The 14528-nt window shown below is 55.3% G+C and overlaps 1 protein-coding gene across 2 annotated transcripts; it reads left to right on the top strand.

Annotated features, from left to right (window-relative positions):
- The first annotated feature begins 2028 nt into the window (after window positions 1-2028).
- On the top strand, window positions 2029-6259 carry SIX3 (SIX homeobox 3). Of its 2 annotated transcripts, XM_063649451.1 has the most exons (3): window positions 2029-3110; window positions 4765-4924; window positions 5301-5429. In XM_063649451.1, the coding sequence occupies exons 1-3, from the start codon at window positions 2326-2328 to the stop codon at window positions 5388-5390; spliced, it is 1035 nt and encodes a 344-aa protein (XP_063505521.1). In that variant the 5' UTR covers window positions 2029-2325; the 3' UTR covers window positions 5391-5429. The 2 variants fall into 2 exon arrangements, with proteins under 2 accessions (XP_063505521.1, XP_054331772.1); XM_054475797.2 differs by having other exon boundaries at window positions 4765-6259.
- Window positions 6260-14528: the final 8269 nt, after the last annotated feature.

The raw sequence follows: 14528 nt of genomic DNA, 5'->3' as shown, positions 1-14528 counted from the left end.
GCCTCTGGCTAAGTGAGCCAGTATTGGCACCTCGCCGGACCCAGGGCCTCCCTGCCGCCCGGAATCCTCCAAGGAGGCTTGCACTTGTCGGCTTGCTCTTCTCCCCGGCCCTCAGAGGCCTGGCACTGCGGGAGTCAAGGCCTAAGCAGGGCTTCAGCTCAGGGTTTAGGGGCTGGGACACTCACAGCCCCAGTCACGTTAGGTTTCCCATTTAAATTCTCTCTCAACCTCTCTTTCTCTCTTGCCTCATTGAGATCACCAAAGTGGTGTGGACCCGGCGCCTTGCCCCCAGATCTGCATCGGAATGCAGAAAAGATCTTAAAAAAAAAAAAAAAGTTTTGAATTCCTCAATGATTTTTCTTCTGGAAAGGCAGCTTAGGATAATTATTTCAGCTTTATTGAGGGCAGATTAGTTGAAGTCTGGGCGCTGCGTTTCAATACGCGTTGTACACGGGCCGACAATGTGGTCATTGTTGGCTACTGTGTGTGAATCCATTCAACATATACACTTTTTAACACCAAACCGAGTCCTGTCTAAATATACACAGTGCTCAGGGAAAGACGTCTCTGACCCCGACAAATCTGCGTAAATCACACTTCCATAGTTACAGAAGCCTCACAAAGGGAGGCCCGGCTCAAGATGCTGATTACATCTTCTTAAAAGCAACATACCTAAGAATAAATACCCATGCCTGGCCTAGGGGCTGTGGTGGCCAGAGGCAGAGAGGGCCCTCTGTGTTCTATGGGCCTTTTGGCGTCTGTTTTAGGCTTTCGATGTTACTTTCCCTAGAGAAATTAGACAGTTTTAAAATGATAATGGTAATTATTATTATTTTACAATACGAGCAAACAAGCAATTTTCAGGCCTTATTCACTTCATCCGGGTGGCTGGCCTCCAAAGTTTGAGTGCCCTCTGGGGCTGGCAGGCAGGACCAGAGCTCCTTCTGTTGTGTGGTGAGGAGTGGGCATCTGTGGGACTTTTCTGGGTCCAGAGAGCTCTTGGGCTTCTCAGCTCCCGCAGCTCCTCCGCCACTCCTCAGAGAGGCAGCTGAATTCTGGGAAGAAACAGAGTTGGGTTGCTTCTTAAGATGGAAAGAAGTGTACTGTTTGGACTCTTATTTTAAAATACAGGGTGGTGGGGGAAATCGAGGCTCCTTGACCGGGGAGGGAGTAAAGAACAGCCTAATTGATGAAGAGGGAGTTGAGGTGAATGTGGTCCATGGGCACCGATGGGGGAGGCAAGAGTGGCCTCCAGCACCCTGGGAATTGGGCTCAGGCTCCCTGGCGCCAGATACCCTCGGAATGCGGGATCCCTGGCTGGCGCCACGGCCCGCTGGGCCAAGGTCGGTGCTTGGTGGGCCCCATGATCTCATCTCTCCTTTCTTCCTTGCCACTATTAGTGCTCACATAGGCAGAAAGAGGCGGCCCGACGTGCAAACCATGTGCAAACCGCGCCCGCTGAGCTGGTCAGCCGTCTTTCCTTGCCCGCCGACCTGGCCTATGTGGAGCCTGGGGGACCCTCTTGCCTCCCAACAAAATCCCCGCTCTAATTGCACATCCCATTCAACAACTCTGCCCAGGCCTTTTCGAATTTCTGGATCAACTTCTTTAGGGAAAAGGGAAGAAGAAGGCTCAGAGACAGCGGTAGAGAAAAGAGGAGAGAGAGGGAGAAGAGAGAAGAGAGGAGGGGGAAGTAGCGAGATTAAGAGTTGCAAAGATAAAAAAAAATTCTCTTTATCCCCCCACTTCTCCCTCCTTCCCTGCTCTCCCCCTCCCCCCGCCCTCTAGCTAAGTGGTAAAACCGTCCTTACGTTCTCGGTATTGATTGGCAGGGCTGACAGTGATTGGCAGTGGTTGCCGTGGCAACGCCACAACGACACGCCATAGACCAATAGAAAAGCGAAACAAAATGTTTCAATGCTGCACTCACTGTGGATTTAGGGGAGATATTATGAGGCTGTTGTCATTAGGGCGATTGCGGTGGAATCGCTGAATCTTGACTCGGCGGTGGTTGGCTCTCCCTCTCCTCTCTCCCTCTCCCTCTCTGTCTCGGGTTCTCTCTCTGCGCGCGCGCATCGGGCCGCTCTCCTTCCTCCCTCTCTATGTGGCTGCGCGGGTGTGTGTGTGTGTGGATGTGTGTGGGGTGTGGGTGTCCCTTACGCCCTTCCTCCTCCCCCTCCTCCTCCTCCTCCTGCTCCCCCCTCCTTTCCTTCTCCTCCTCCCCCCTCTCCTCTCCCTCCTCCTGGTCCTCATCGCCCCTCTCCTCCTCTTCCTCCCCTCTCTCTTCCTCTCCCTGAATTTTCTCGTCTCCTCTCAGGTCAGTCCATGGTATTCCGCTCCCCCCTAGACCTCTATTCCTCCCACTTCTTGTCGCCAAACTTCGCCGATTCTCACCACCGCTCCATACTTCTGGCGAGTAGCGGCGGCGGGAACGGTGCGGGAGGCGGCGGCGGCGGCGGGAACGGTGCGGGAGGCGGCGGTGCTGGCGGAGCAGGCGGCGGCGGCGGCGGCTCCAGGGCCCCCCCGGAAGAGTTGTCCATGTTCCAGCTGCCCACCCTCAACTTCTCGCCGGAGCAGGTGGCCAGCGTCTGTGAGACGCTGGAGGAGACGGGCGACATCGAGCGGCTGGGCCGCTTCCTCTGGTCGCTGCCCGTGGCCCCCGGGGCGTGCGAGGCCATCAACAAACACGAGTCGATCCTGCGCGCGCGCGCCGTGGTCGCCTTCCACACGGGCAACTTCCGCGACCTCTACCACATCCTTGAGAACCACAAGTTCACCAAGGAGTCTCACGGCAAGCTGCAGGCCATGTGGCTCGAGGCGCACTACCAGGAGGCCGAGAAGCTGCGCGGCCGCCCACTCGGCCCGGTGGACAAGTACCGCGTGCGCAAGAAGTTCCCGCTGCCACGCACCATCTGGGACGGCGAGCAGAAGACGCATTGCTTCAAGGAGCGGACTCGGAGCCTGTTGCGGGAGTGGTACCTGCAGGACCCCTACCCCAACCCCAGCAAGAAACGCGAACTGGCGCAGGCCACCGGCCTCACTCCCACACAAGTAGGCAACTGGTTTAAGAATCGGCGGCAGCGCGACCGCGCCGCGGCGGCCAAGAACAGGTTAGTGGCGGGGCCCGCGGCCTGGCTACAGCCTCGGAGGCCTGGGAAGGGGAGAGGGGTTGAGATGGGGCTAGCGGAGCGGCCGCTGAGAGCCAGGGAAGCCGTGACTCCTGGCCAGTCGGAGAAAGTTTCCGCTTGTCCGGGACGCGCGGAAGAGGGGGCGGGCTGGCTGTGGGTGTATTGATTGCTTTGACCAAGAGGGGCTTTCGTCAGGGCGGAGAGTGTGTGCTTGCGACCCGAGTGCCCGCAGCCCCTGGGAGCCTTAGCCCTGCGCTGCACCCGTGCCTGCCTCCTTAGCCCTGCCGCCAGCTCGGCGATCCTCTGGAGCCTAGAGACAGGGAGGGAATGAAAGCACTCCTTGCCATCTGGTTCTTATTTCTGTGCATTGCAAAACCCCGAGAGAAATCCACTAGCGTCAGAGAGAGGAAAGTGAACCTGGGTCCCTAGCACAAGGGGAAAAGGCCGGAGGCCACTGCGCAGCGGGCCTGTTTCCCGCAATGCTGCACGTTGCCTGACCGGGAGCAGAAGAGCCGGGCTGGGAGTGGAGAGGCCTAGTGTGTGCGTGTGCGTGTGTGTGTGCACGCGCGTGTGCATGTACTCGCCCTCCTGTTTCAGCCGAGGAGAATCCCTTTGGTCCTCTAAGTTGGGAAGCGGACACGAGCAGCCTCGTTGCCGGCAAGTTGGCCACAAAGTCACAAAATTGTATAGGGCTTGACCAACATCACAGGAGCTGGGCCTGGGGGAAGGAGAAAAAGAACCCGAGGGAAAGAAGTGAATAGACGAAAGGAGTGGGGAGAGAAGGGAGAAAGAAGAGAGAAAGTTGGGTGAAAGCCCTGATGTGGAGCCTGTCTCTCTCTATCCAGCCAGGAAGGCCCAGGGCCTGGTGTACCTCAGGGAGCCGGACCCCCAGCTGCTGACAGCTGCCCGTGGGTGGGGGCTGGGTGTGAGTTTCTGGAGGAGTGTTCGAGTTTAGGCGGCCGGGACCTGAGCCCATGGCCCTCTCACCCCTGCCGTGGAGCCCACTTTTCGTCTGATGAGGGGAGGGCCCAGGGTCAAGCCAAGGCCTCCTTGTGGAGAGAATTCCAGACACCAGGTCCAGGCAGAAGGTTCCCGGTGGGGGGAAAGGGCAGCTGGAGACTGCTCTGTGCTCCTCTCTTGCCTTCTCCTTTGCCCCTTTTCTGTCTCCCTGCTCTTTCCCCACTTTTCCACCGCCAGCTTTCCTATTTTCTCTACCCTCGGTCCTGCGCTCTGCGCTGGTATCCAGAGAGCAAAGTATGCGGTTCTACCCGGAGACGGGCCGGGCGGTGAGGAACCCGCAGCTCCCGGTGTGTGTTTGAGGGAGCAGGGACGGGGTTACTCGGGGAACTCGACCGGTCGCGGGGCAGCAGGCTCAGTTTGAAGAGCCCCAGGGACTGCGGAGGGAAGAAGCGCCCGGCTCTTCTCCGACTTCTGCTTCTCCAGGGCTTGGCGTACTTTGCCGCTTGCACCCAGGCCTCCCCAAGCGGCCGGGCTCGGGTTCTGCCTCTCCTCCGAGGCCAGCCTCTATCTGAGAAGACTTGGGACGCTCCCGAAAGCGGAGTGGGGAGCGGCGGCGCGGGGTAGCCGGTTGGCGGGCCTCTGTGTCAGGGCGGGCGCGGCTCTCTTTCTCCCGCAGGCTCCAGCACCAGGCCATTGGACCGAGCGGCATGCGCTCGCTGGCCGAGCCCGGCTGCCCCACGCACGGCTCGGCAGAGTCGCCGTCCACGGCGGCCAGCCCGACCACCAGCGTGTCCAGCCTGACGGAGCGCGCGGACACCGGCACCTCCATCCTCTCGGTAACCTCCAGCGACTCGGAATGTGATGTATGATAGCCAAGGCCGCCCTCCTCCCCCCCTTCCCCTCCTCCCCAACTCCTTCCCCTCCTCCTCCTAGCCCTCCTCCTCTTCCTCCTCTTCCTCCTCCTCCTCCATCCCCAGAACAAACCGAAATCAGGATACCCAACCATACACACATACAAGTCCACACACACTCCCACCCCAGCCAAAAATATATAAAAAACAAGAAAATAGCAAATTAACCGCAAACTGTCAACAACCCCCAACCACCATCTACCACTACGGCCACCCCAAAGGACCCCGACGCCAACAGACAGTCAAACGCTGATGTTGCGGGCAGAAAACATAAAAGAGGTGACAATTGTATACTTTCTAGGACAAGCACGGCTTCTCCTTTCGGTTCCCATGGACCCGGCATCCCACCTGCATGACGATTTATTTGTATCTGGGAAAATATTATCTCTAGTTAAAAATGATTTAAAGAGTCGACTATACAAAAACCAATCACCACCACGAGGACAAGAGGACAAAAGCAAAACAGACAAAAAGAAAAAAAAATCGCCGTCTCCGTTCCGAATTTGTTAAAAAAAAAAAAAAAAAAAAAAAAAGACAGGGGAAAAAAAAAGAACTCCTGGAGAGGGAAATAGCAAATGTTTCTTGCCTTTTGTTGCTCTCTCTCTCTTTTTTTTCTCTCGCTCTCTTTCTTTCTCTTCTTCTTTCTGTTTTTAAGTCAAGTATTGGTCAAAAAAAATGCAATCTTCTGTTTTTTGTTCAGCAGACAATCATTTTCTTCGTAAGCACCTTTTTCTCTCCACTCTGTCACTGCCTGTGTGGGTACTGGTTATAAATGTGGAAAATGAATAGTTATGACTGTAACAGATTTTTATTTTTATTTCAAAATTTTATATGAATTATGTATATCTTAATGATCGGTCATTTTCCCAGTTTGTAATATATGTGTAGAAATTGCCTGTATATGATATTGCTTTTTCTCCTCTCCCTTTCTCTTTCTCTCCTCTCCCTCTCTCTGTCTTCCTCCCTGCTCACCTGTCTCTTTTCTTTCTGGGGTTCTCCTCTCACTCGGTGCTCCTGGTGTCGACTTGGCAGTCAAGGAGAGGCATGGTGGCCTGGGTTAGGAAGAGGGACCCCATCGCTAGCAAAAGCGGAGAGTGAGATTGTAGTATTCTTATGCAAAAGCTATTTCCAGTATTTCTTAGCAGCTTCAGAGGTATCTCTCACTCCCTGTAGGGCGCTTTTACTGTTATCTTAAACTGCGTGTTTATCTATATGTAAAAACTTTCTAAAGCAAATACAGTATTCTCCATTTTCTTATCACTCCCAGAGACTGGTGTTTTTGTCTGCCCCTGGCCTGCAGCCGCGGGGTGTTCAGCCTTCACTTCCACTCCTGCTCACCTGAGCCGGGGCAGAATTTCAAGGCTGGATCTCAGCATTTCCCCCGCCCCCCCGAGGGCACTGGGAAGACCAGAACAGGCCCTCCAGAAAAGAGCCAAAGCCGGATCCTGAGCAAAAAGGCAAAGAGTGTTCGAGGGTTGGGAGCAGGAGGCTACCGCCAGTTTCTTCAGAGTCAGACGCTAGGCCCACTTCACCACAGTATGCATTCAGCCAGAATTGTAGCCTGCCAAGACCCTGTGGGTCCTTGGGGGTGTGCTGGGCGTCTTTCAGTTGTTGTTGCTTTGTTTTTTAAAAGGAAAAATATACAAGGTCGCCAAACCCCAGCATCCATCCCAAGTAGAGCTGACAGGTTTTGTCTTCTTTTTGGGGGGTGGGGTGGTGGGAGGGACAGTGGCCTGAGTGGGGAAGGCAGGAGGAGTGAGGGAGGAGGTCGCTTGCAGAGTTTAGGGCCTAGAATCAGGATGGACTCCCCTCCTCACCTCCTGAGTGTGTGTCTATGTGACAGTGTAATTTGCCTTACAGCTCTCGATCTGTCCCCCTGAAATTTCTTCCCATCTTTGGGGTTCAGCTGGAGTCTCTCGAGCCCCTAAGACATTTCAGAGTCGGTTTACACTTTAAAATGAAAACCAAAAAATCACCACCTCTTACTAACCATGTTCCCACTGGCCCCAAGGCCTCCATGCCCTGGGCAGGGCCCCCACAATTCCCTGGGATGGCTTGGCTGGCCGTGCATCTGCTGCTCTGGGCCAGGGTGGCCTGCACCCAAGGAGGAGCAAAAGGGGTAATTTCAGAAAACTTGCTTTTACTTGAAAGTCCAATTTCCAAAGCAAGGAGGATTGGGGGAAACGTGCCTGGAATTTTGCATCCATTTCCAAACTAATTTTGACTTCCGATTTCCTTTTGTCCCCATCCCCAGCAGCGCCAGGGGGTTTAGGAGGGCCAGGCTTGGCAGAGAGGCTGTCTGGCCCAGAGGTGCCCTGAGTGTTCCAGTGGGACCTTGCAAGTCCAGGGCATGCATTTGCCAGGCAGAGAAGTTTCCTGAGTGCGCCCCTACTTAGAACCAGAGCATGCAGCCGACCTCCAGAGCTCCCAAGTTCTGTGGCCTGGCACATGGTGTCAGAATCTCTGTGTGTGTTCACTGCTCGGGAAAATGTTCCTTGTCCTGCCACATTTCAGGCAATATTGACCCAGATGGTAGGAATTTGGGAGAAGGACTGCCTGGATTCTACCCAACTTGAGCCTCTGTTCTGGGATGAGGAGCTCTGTCACCCACCTTTGCTTTTAGATAATCAGTCACATACTTGACACAGAGCTTGGGCCTGGAAGCCCAAAGAAGTGCCTGTCTCAGTGTGGAGAGTCTGGATGGACGCTGCCCAGCCAACTGACCAGAATTGACAGATGAAAGGCAAGAAGTTGCTCTGCTGGAGGGTGACTCCTGGAAGGGCCTGCCTAGATAGAGGACATCAAGGAGCAGGTGCCTTTTGTCTAGGGGACAGGAAACAAACCTGAAAGTTAAAATGATTTCCTATCTCAACACACGGTGCAGAGAAAGCAGATTTGGGACATCCAGTGCCCACTCCTTCTGTATTGCAGAAAACTGTCCATCAGACTCCACAGCAGCCTTTAGCTTTGGAGGGCCTGGGCCTTACTGGGTGTCAGCAGCCTGTTGTCTATCTGTCTATCCTGCTATCTATCATGTATCACTCTCTCATCTCCTGTGTTTCCATCCAGGTCTGCACGAATACCAGTACTCTATGCTTTGTATTTTCTGACCTTACATATAGGTTCCCTGCAGCAAGGACATGTGTGTTTGTTGTGGGTGTGTAGATGTGTGCAATTCTGGATGCTGGGCTTTCAACCCTCAGTCAAGGTCTGCATACAAAAGGATGTGTGTGTGTGATGTTTGGTATAAATGTGTGTACAGTGCATTGGTGTGTGTCCAGTATGTTTTCATGTATATTGCATAGCACAGGTATTTGTGTATGGCTTAGGCAGTTTCTCTGTCCTTAGTTCTGCAAGGAGTGCATATTGAGGGGCTCCAATACACCTATAAGGTACTTGGGCATGTGTCTTGTGGGTCTTGGGTCTAGTGTAGACATGTGTGGGTTCCCTTGTTCTAGGCACTCCCTAGATATGACTGCCAGGCTGCCCACCTCTAACAGGCCTTCCTGTCCCTTTAAGATATAAGGGATCTCAATGGGTATTCATTGGCTGGACGGCAGAGGGGGATTGGGCTCTTTGGCTATCCCAGTCCATCCTTTATTCTGTTTGATTTTCAGGGGATATTATGGTTGATTTGGCCTCTGCCCCTTTAAACATCGGAGTGAGAGAATAGAGGCCCCTTTCTGGCCAGATCTTGCCTTTTACCAGCTGCTGGCCTAGTCTCTTTCTGGGCCCCTCAAAGCCCTGGCCAAAGCGGTCAACACCCTACGGGCCACTCAGACAGAGCTTGAGGGCAAGGCCAGGCTGAAGTTCCACCTGCAGAAAGCCATCTCAGTCACTGCACAGCCCCCACCTCCTGGGAATGCTGCAGGTTGTGCCTTAGCCAGAAGAATGTGTGCATTGGTGTGTGCTCTGTCGTGGGTCTTGTGAGCCTGGGTCAGGCCCAATATGTAGGCCTAAGTGCTAACCATCTGTCTCCTATGTCTGGGCCATGCAGCAGCCAGTAGGCTGGCTCCTCTGATTCCGGCATTCCAGTGAGTCCGCACACACTACCCTGCATGCAGCACACTTCGCCTGGCATCCCAGCGGAGTGCTCTGGCTCGGAGCCTTCCCTGTATGCTTAGGCCTCCTGTGTACCTGAGTCACTTACCTTAAGTTTCCAGAGGCTTGGGGCATAATAGCCAACTTGGCTATTTTCTCAAAGAAAAATAATGACAATCCAGGATTTGCATTGGAAACCTGAACGGGCAGAATGGGGTGTGAAACTGGGCAAATCTGTGTCAAAGTCTTTGACCCCTAGATGTGCCTGCCTGAGGGAAGAGGCCCGTCTACCCCTTCTGGCCTGCTCACTCTCTCCGCACCCAGCCCTCTTCCGTCCCTGCCCCTAGCCCTGGCCCTGAGCCCCCCACCTGGCCTCTCTTCTTGCCCTCCTTGAATCCTGCGGAATCGACTGCCCAGTGCCAGTGCAGTTGATTATCCCCGGCGAGACACACAACTGATTAAAATGAAATGACCCGGAAGCTGCCACGGCGCGGGGTGGAGATGCCGATCAATAGTGGGGCTGGAGGCACATGAGTCTGGCCAGTCCCGGCTGGGAATGGGGTTGAAGACGGAGGGCCCAGCCTGGGGGGTGCCTGAGACTTTGGGCGGGGAGATGGTTCAGTGAGGCAGTGGGAAGGCCCGTGCCTGGGCTTGCCGAGGGGGCTGTGATGGTGGAGTGGCCCCCAGGTTCTTCTGCAAGGAGAATGGGACAGCCTGGTACGTTCTCGACCCAGCGCATCACCCGGGACCCCGGAGCTCGAAGTCTGTTCCCAGGCCTGTGGCGCACTGGATGCACTCGGCCTCTTGGAGCAGTCTCTTCTCCCTCTCTTCTCCCTCTGCTTCTGTGGCCCTGTCAGTCCCGCCTAAGCCTTTGTGTGGCCGTCACCTGGAGCACCGGCTGTGCCTCAGGGACTTTCTCGGGCCTTCCCCTTGTCCTCTCTGTCCTCCAGCGCTGGAGCTGAGATGCCCGGCCCGCGGGACGCTCGAACCCCTGGTACGCGCGCTGAGGCCCCCACGGCTTCCCACCGCTCCGGCCCTTTCCGGCCCCAGCTGAGCTGAAGCTCCCTGGCCCCAGTGTGCGGGCCCCGGTGGCCGTCTGGCCCGAGGGAAGGCGGGGGCAGGCGAGAGGGAGCTATGGAGGAGGGGAGCAGTACTAGCCCGGCTCCGATTTCTCCGGTCAGCTGAGCACAACTTTCCATTCGAGTGTATTCATGCAGCGGCTGATTGAGCTCCACTGTGCCGGGCGGGGCTCGGCGGGAGCGGGCAGGCCCAGCCAGTCTGACAGAGGCTACACACACACACACACACACACACACACACACACGTATGTGCAATTCATCTCATCTACATAAACATGCCCTCTGTGTTATATCATACCTCACCTCCAGCCGTGCCATCATAAACACAGCCGAGCCCCTTCCCTCAGGCACCTACCTGCCCTCAGAGCAGTTTCCCAGCACCCATAGACCTGCTTCTCTCCACAACATAAGGCCTGCCTTTCTGATTTTCCCCTTATGGATTCTACACCGGTCCTCAGATACAAACACAAGAATCCTTCATCTGCATTTCCTGCAGGCACACTCTCCAGGATGCATGCACTCCAAATCTGTACAGATGCACGCACAAAATGCCCAGGCTCACAATCACACCCTCCTACAGAGCTACCCAGATTCACACAATAGAAATACACATCTGCATAAAATGGCATTAGCACCAATAGACATTTAGTGCACAGCCTGTTGTAAGTACATAGTGTGCTGGGGCTAACCAAAAGTTTACACACAAGAAAGGGAGAAAATGAACAATAAATCCAGTCAGAGAACACAGCCACTACACAGTCACCACGACAAACACACAGAGGACACACAGAGGAAAACTTCGGGCACACACACATACTTGTGAGCCAACCCAAAGACATAAGACATGCCACCCAGAGGCATGCCAACCTCCAAACCACAGAGCTTGACTCTAGGGACTCAGAGACCAACCATTCATTGCACACACACACACACACACACACACACACACACACACACACACTAGCCTAGGGCCCCAAAGAAGATAGATAGGGAACTAGATAAGCATCTTGAGAGAAGCATGCCTGCTGTTGGGAGTGAGCAGGCAAACAGACGCCTCTGTGTTACAATCCACCCCTAAATGCCCATGGTATGCTGTTCTGCAGAGCAAGAAGGGAGAGTGAAGAAGAGGGAGATAAATTATAGAGTGAGGATAAAGGCAAAAGGAAAAGGGAGACAAAGGAGAGGGAGGTGAAAAAAAAAAGTGAGGAGAGGAGAGAACAGGGAAGGGGCGGGAGCTGGAAGGGTCTGAGGGAAGATGGGGAGCAGCTTCCCAGGCTTAAGCAGGAGGGCCAAGGCTGGTTGGGGAGAGGGTGCCATTGCAGCAGGAGAGCAATTCCTTCTCCGAGAAAGCGCCTAGGGGAGCACGTTGACTTGTGGCCGGCTGGACTTGGGAAGTGAGCTGAATACTGGGGGTGCACAGCAGCTTGGGGCCCAAGAGCAGCCATTCCCCTTGTGGGCTGGGGAGGTCATGCAGCTTCCTCTGCCCAGAAGAGGCCCACCCAAGAAAGCACCCACCTTCCCATGCCTCCCTTCCCTGGACTCAGCGGCAGCTTCTCCCCTCACACTACACACTCTTAGAGATGCCCCCAATATGATTCCGTTCATAAGACACACATAGTCACCGCTCTGCATGCACACACACACACACACACACACACACACACACCCCTCTGCCTTCTACAGTGGGCACAGGCAACCACCCACTTCTGCTCAGGGATGCAGCAAGGGACAGAAGCATATCTCCCCTCCTAGCAACGACTCCCCACTTTTTACAAATAAACCCACGACTCTAACTGGTTTCTACACACACTCTTTTTGGAAAAGAAAAGGGCTTTAACCTCCAGGAGTCTAACCCGTCAAGACGTCGAGGACTTTACAGAATGTGCTGGCAAGAAAGGAGAGCACAGGCAAGTCACACACACATGCATGTGCCAGGCTCTGCCTACACTCCAGCCCCGCCAGGCTGCTCACGGCAGGCTCAGTCAGGCTCAGTCAGCCCCTCTCTGCCTGAGGATGGAAATGGCTGTGTGGCTGGAGGAGCTACAGACCAGCCGAGCACTGGCTGTTCTCTACCTTTTATTTTTTATTTTTATTTTTTACTGAAAAGATGAGGCTTGGCAGGAGGGGCGAGTTCCCTGGGGACTTCTCGGATCCCTGAAGGCAGGAAGAGTGTGCGGGGCCCAGGAACCGAAACAGGAGGTCCGAGGGACCGAAGCAGGGTCCAGACGTGAGGGGGAGCGCGGCAGGGCGTGGGGGACGCGGCCCCCGGGGTAGGGGTCCGGGATCTGCGGACGTGGCCCGGTGGGGCGCGCGCCCCTTGGTCCCCGCTCCGCCCTCCGGCCTTCGCGGCGCTCTCTCGCTGGGCCTTTGTCCCCCTCTCGGGCTCAGACTCCGTCTTTCTTCTTTCAGGCCGCTGGGAGGCGCTGTGGCCGAAGCCCCGGCCTCTCCCAGCCTGATGCCCTGGTCCTCCAGCCGCGCAGTCTTTCTCCGAACCCGGTCCCCGCGGGGCTCGGCTGCCTCAGGCGATGGCCCGGACTGTGGCTGGGGGAGGCCTGGAGCCCTTCCAGGCCCGCACTGGCTTTGGTTTGTTGGATTTTGCGATATTTACCATAATAATTAATTTGCGACCATTCAACAGAATATCTTAGCAAGGCCCCTTAACGACTGGAAGCGCTGCTAATTTCCGGCGTGTGCGCCTCTCCCTCTGCAGCCCGGGACAGGCGCAGCCGCCTTATCCCTGCCCCTACCTCGCCCGGGACACCCTCGCCCTGGCCAGGCCCGACTGGGAGGAAGGACGGAGGACCGACGGACACGTGTACACGTGCGGGCGCACGGAACCCAGGCTCCGGCCACCGCTGCCTTTCCCCTGTGTGTCTGAGCTGAAGCGGCTACGCTTATACCGGGAGGTGAAACGGAAGCTCAGAGAGGGCCATAATTTGGCCACTGTCACACAGCCAACCTCCACCTTCACCCGGCTACTCCAACACACTCGATGACCCTCTCTGTCTTCCTCGCCGTGCGCTCCCGATAGCGGGGGAAATACTTTTCTGAGATGCCTCTCTGGGCGCACAAGATGAGGCAAAAGCGGGAGACGGGAGTGGGATAGGACCGGGAGCGGGCGGCCTTAGGCTCTGCCCTTCTGGGCGCGCCATCGCTCCCGCCACCTGCGCTAGGACTTTGCAGGAACGCGCCTCCTACGCGCTGCCTAGGAGGACCGGACCCGAGACAAGCGCTCAGCAAGCAGCTACGTGCAGGCAGCCCTACCAAGCCCGGAGAAAGAGCGGGGATTTCAGGGGCCTCCCCTCCCACAGCGGACCGGCCTCCACTTAAACCACCAGCACTTCCCAGTGGGCTGGGAATCGAGGATGTGAAGTGTGTGGATACATGTGAACGTTGTTGACTGTGCAGTGAGACTGTTGTGCAGATTCTCATGAATTGCAAGAGAAATATTTACCTTGTGCGGGTGACAAGTCTACCTGCAGATGAGCCCGGGGGCTTGTCCAGTGTTTGTGAGCATGATGCAGAAATATCAACTAAGTTCTCGAAGAATGGAGGGGAGAGGGACAAGCACAATTGAGCCCTGTCCTCAAGTTTCTCACGATCTAGTGGGAGGGACAGTTGAGGTCACCACTTAAAAACAAACCAACCCCGTGGAGTTGCACACGGTGTTTCCCGGAGTGGCAACTTCGCAATTAATTACTACAACTTTGGCGGTGGGGATAGAGAGGGCTTCTCTGAGTTCTCTGAGCAGATGGCACTGACCCAGAAGGATGAATCGGATTGAGTAGAGGAGATTCTAGGCAGGAATGGCAGGCAGGAAGGCATGGAGGAGGTGTCAGGTCCAGTGGGGAGCAGTGCAGTGTGGCTGGCCCGCCGGGAGTACTGTAGTGTGGGGCCCATGGGTTTTTGAGAGGTTGGTAATTGATTCTGAGGGAAGAGGGAGTAGAGATTAATTACAAGATCAGGCAAGTTGTGTGGCCTTGATCCCATGGGTACTGGGGACCCAAATAAAACTATATGAAAGTGGCTGGGCGCGGTGGCTCATGCCTGTAATCCCAGGACTTTAGGAGGCAGAGGCGGGCGGATCACGTGGTCAGGAGATCGAGCCCATCCTGGCCAACATGGTGAAACCCCGTCTCTACTAAAAATACAAAAATTAGCTGGGTGTGGTGGCACATGCCTGTAATCCCAGCTACTCGGGAGGCTGAGGCATAAGAAGCACTTGAATCCAGGAGGCGGAGGTTGCAGTGAGCTGAGATTGCTCCACTGCACTCCAGCCTGGAGACAGAGAGAGACTCCGTCTCAAAACAGTCAAACAAACAAACAGACAAACAGACAAACAAAAAAACTGTATGAAAGCTTAAGTGGGAATATCCAGTGTCTTGCTTAAGGACTGTAGTCGGGGGCAG

The sequence above is a fragment of the Pongo pygmaeus genome, chromosome 12, assembly GCF_028885625.2.
Source record: "Pongo pygmaeus isolate AG05252 chromosome 12, NHGRI_mPonPyg2-v2.0_pri, whole genome shotgun sequence".
NCBI classification, from domain to species: Eukaryota; Metazoa; Chordata; class Mammalia; order Primates; family Hominidae; genus Pongo; species Pongo pygmaeus.
Note: the sequence above shows the minus strand (reverse complement) of the source record. Positions and strands in the feature narration are given on the sequence as shown.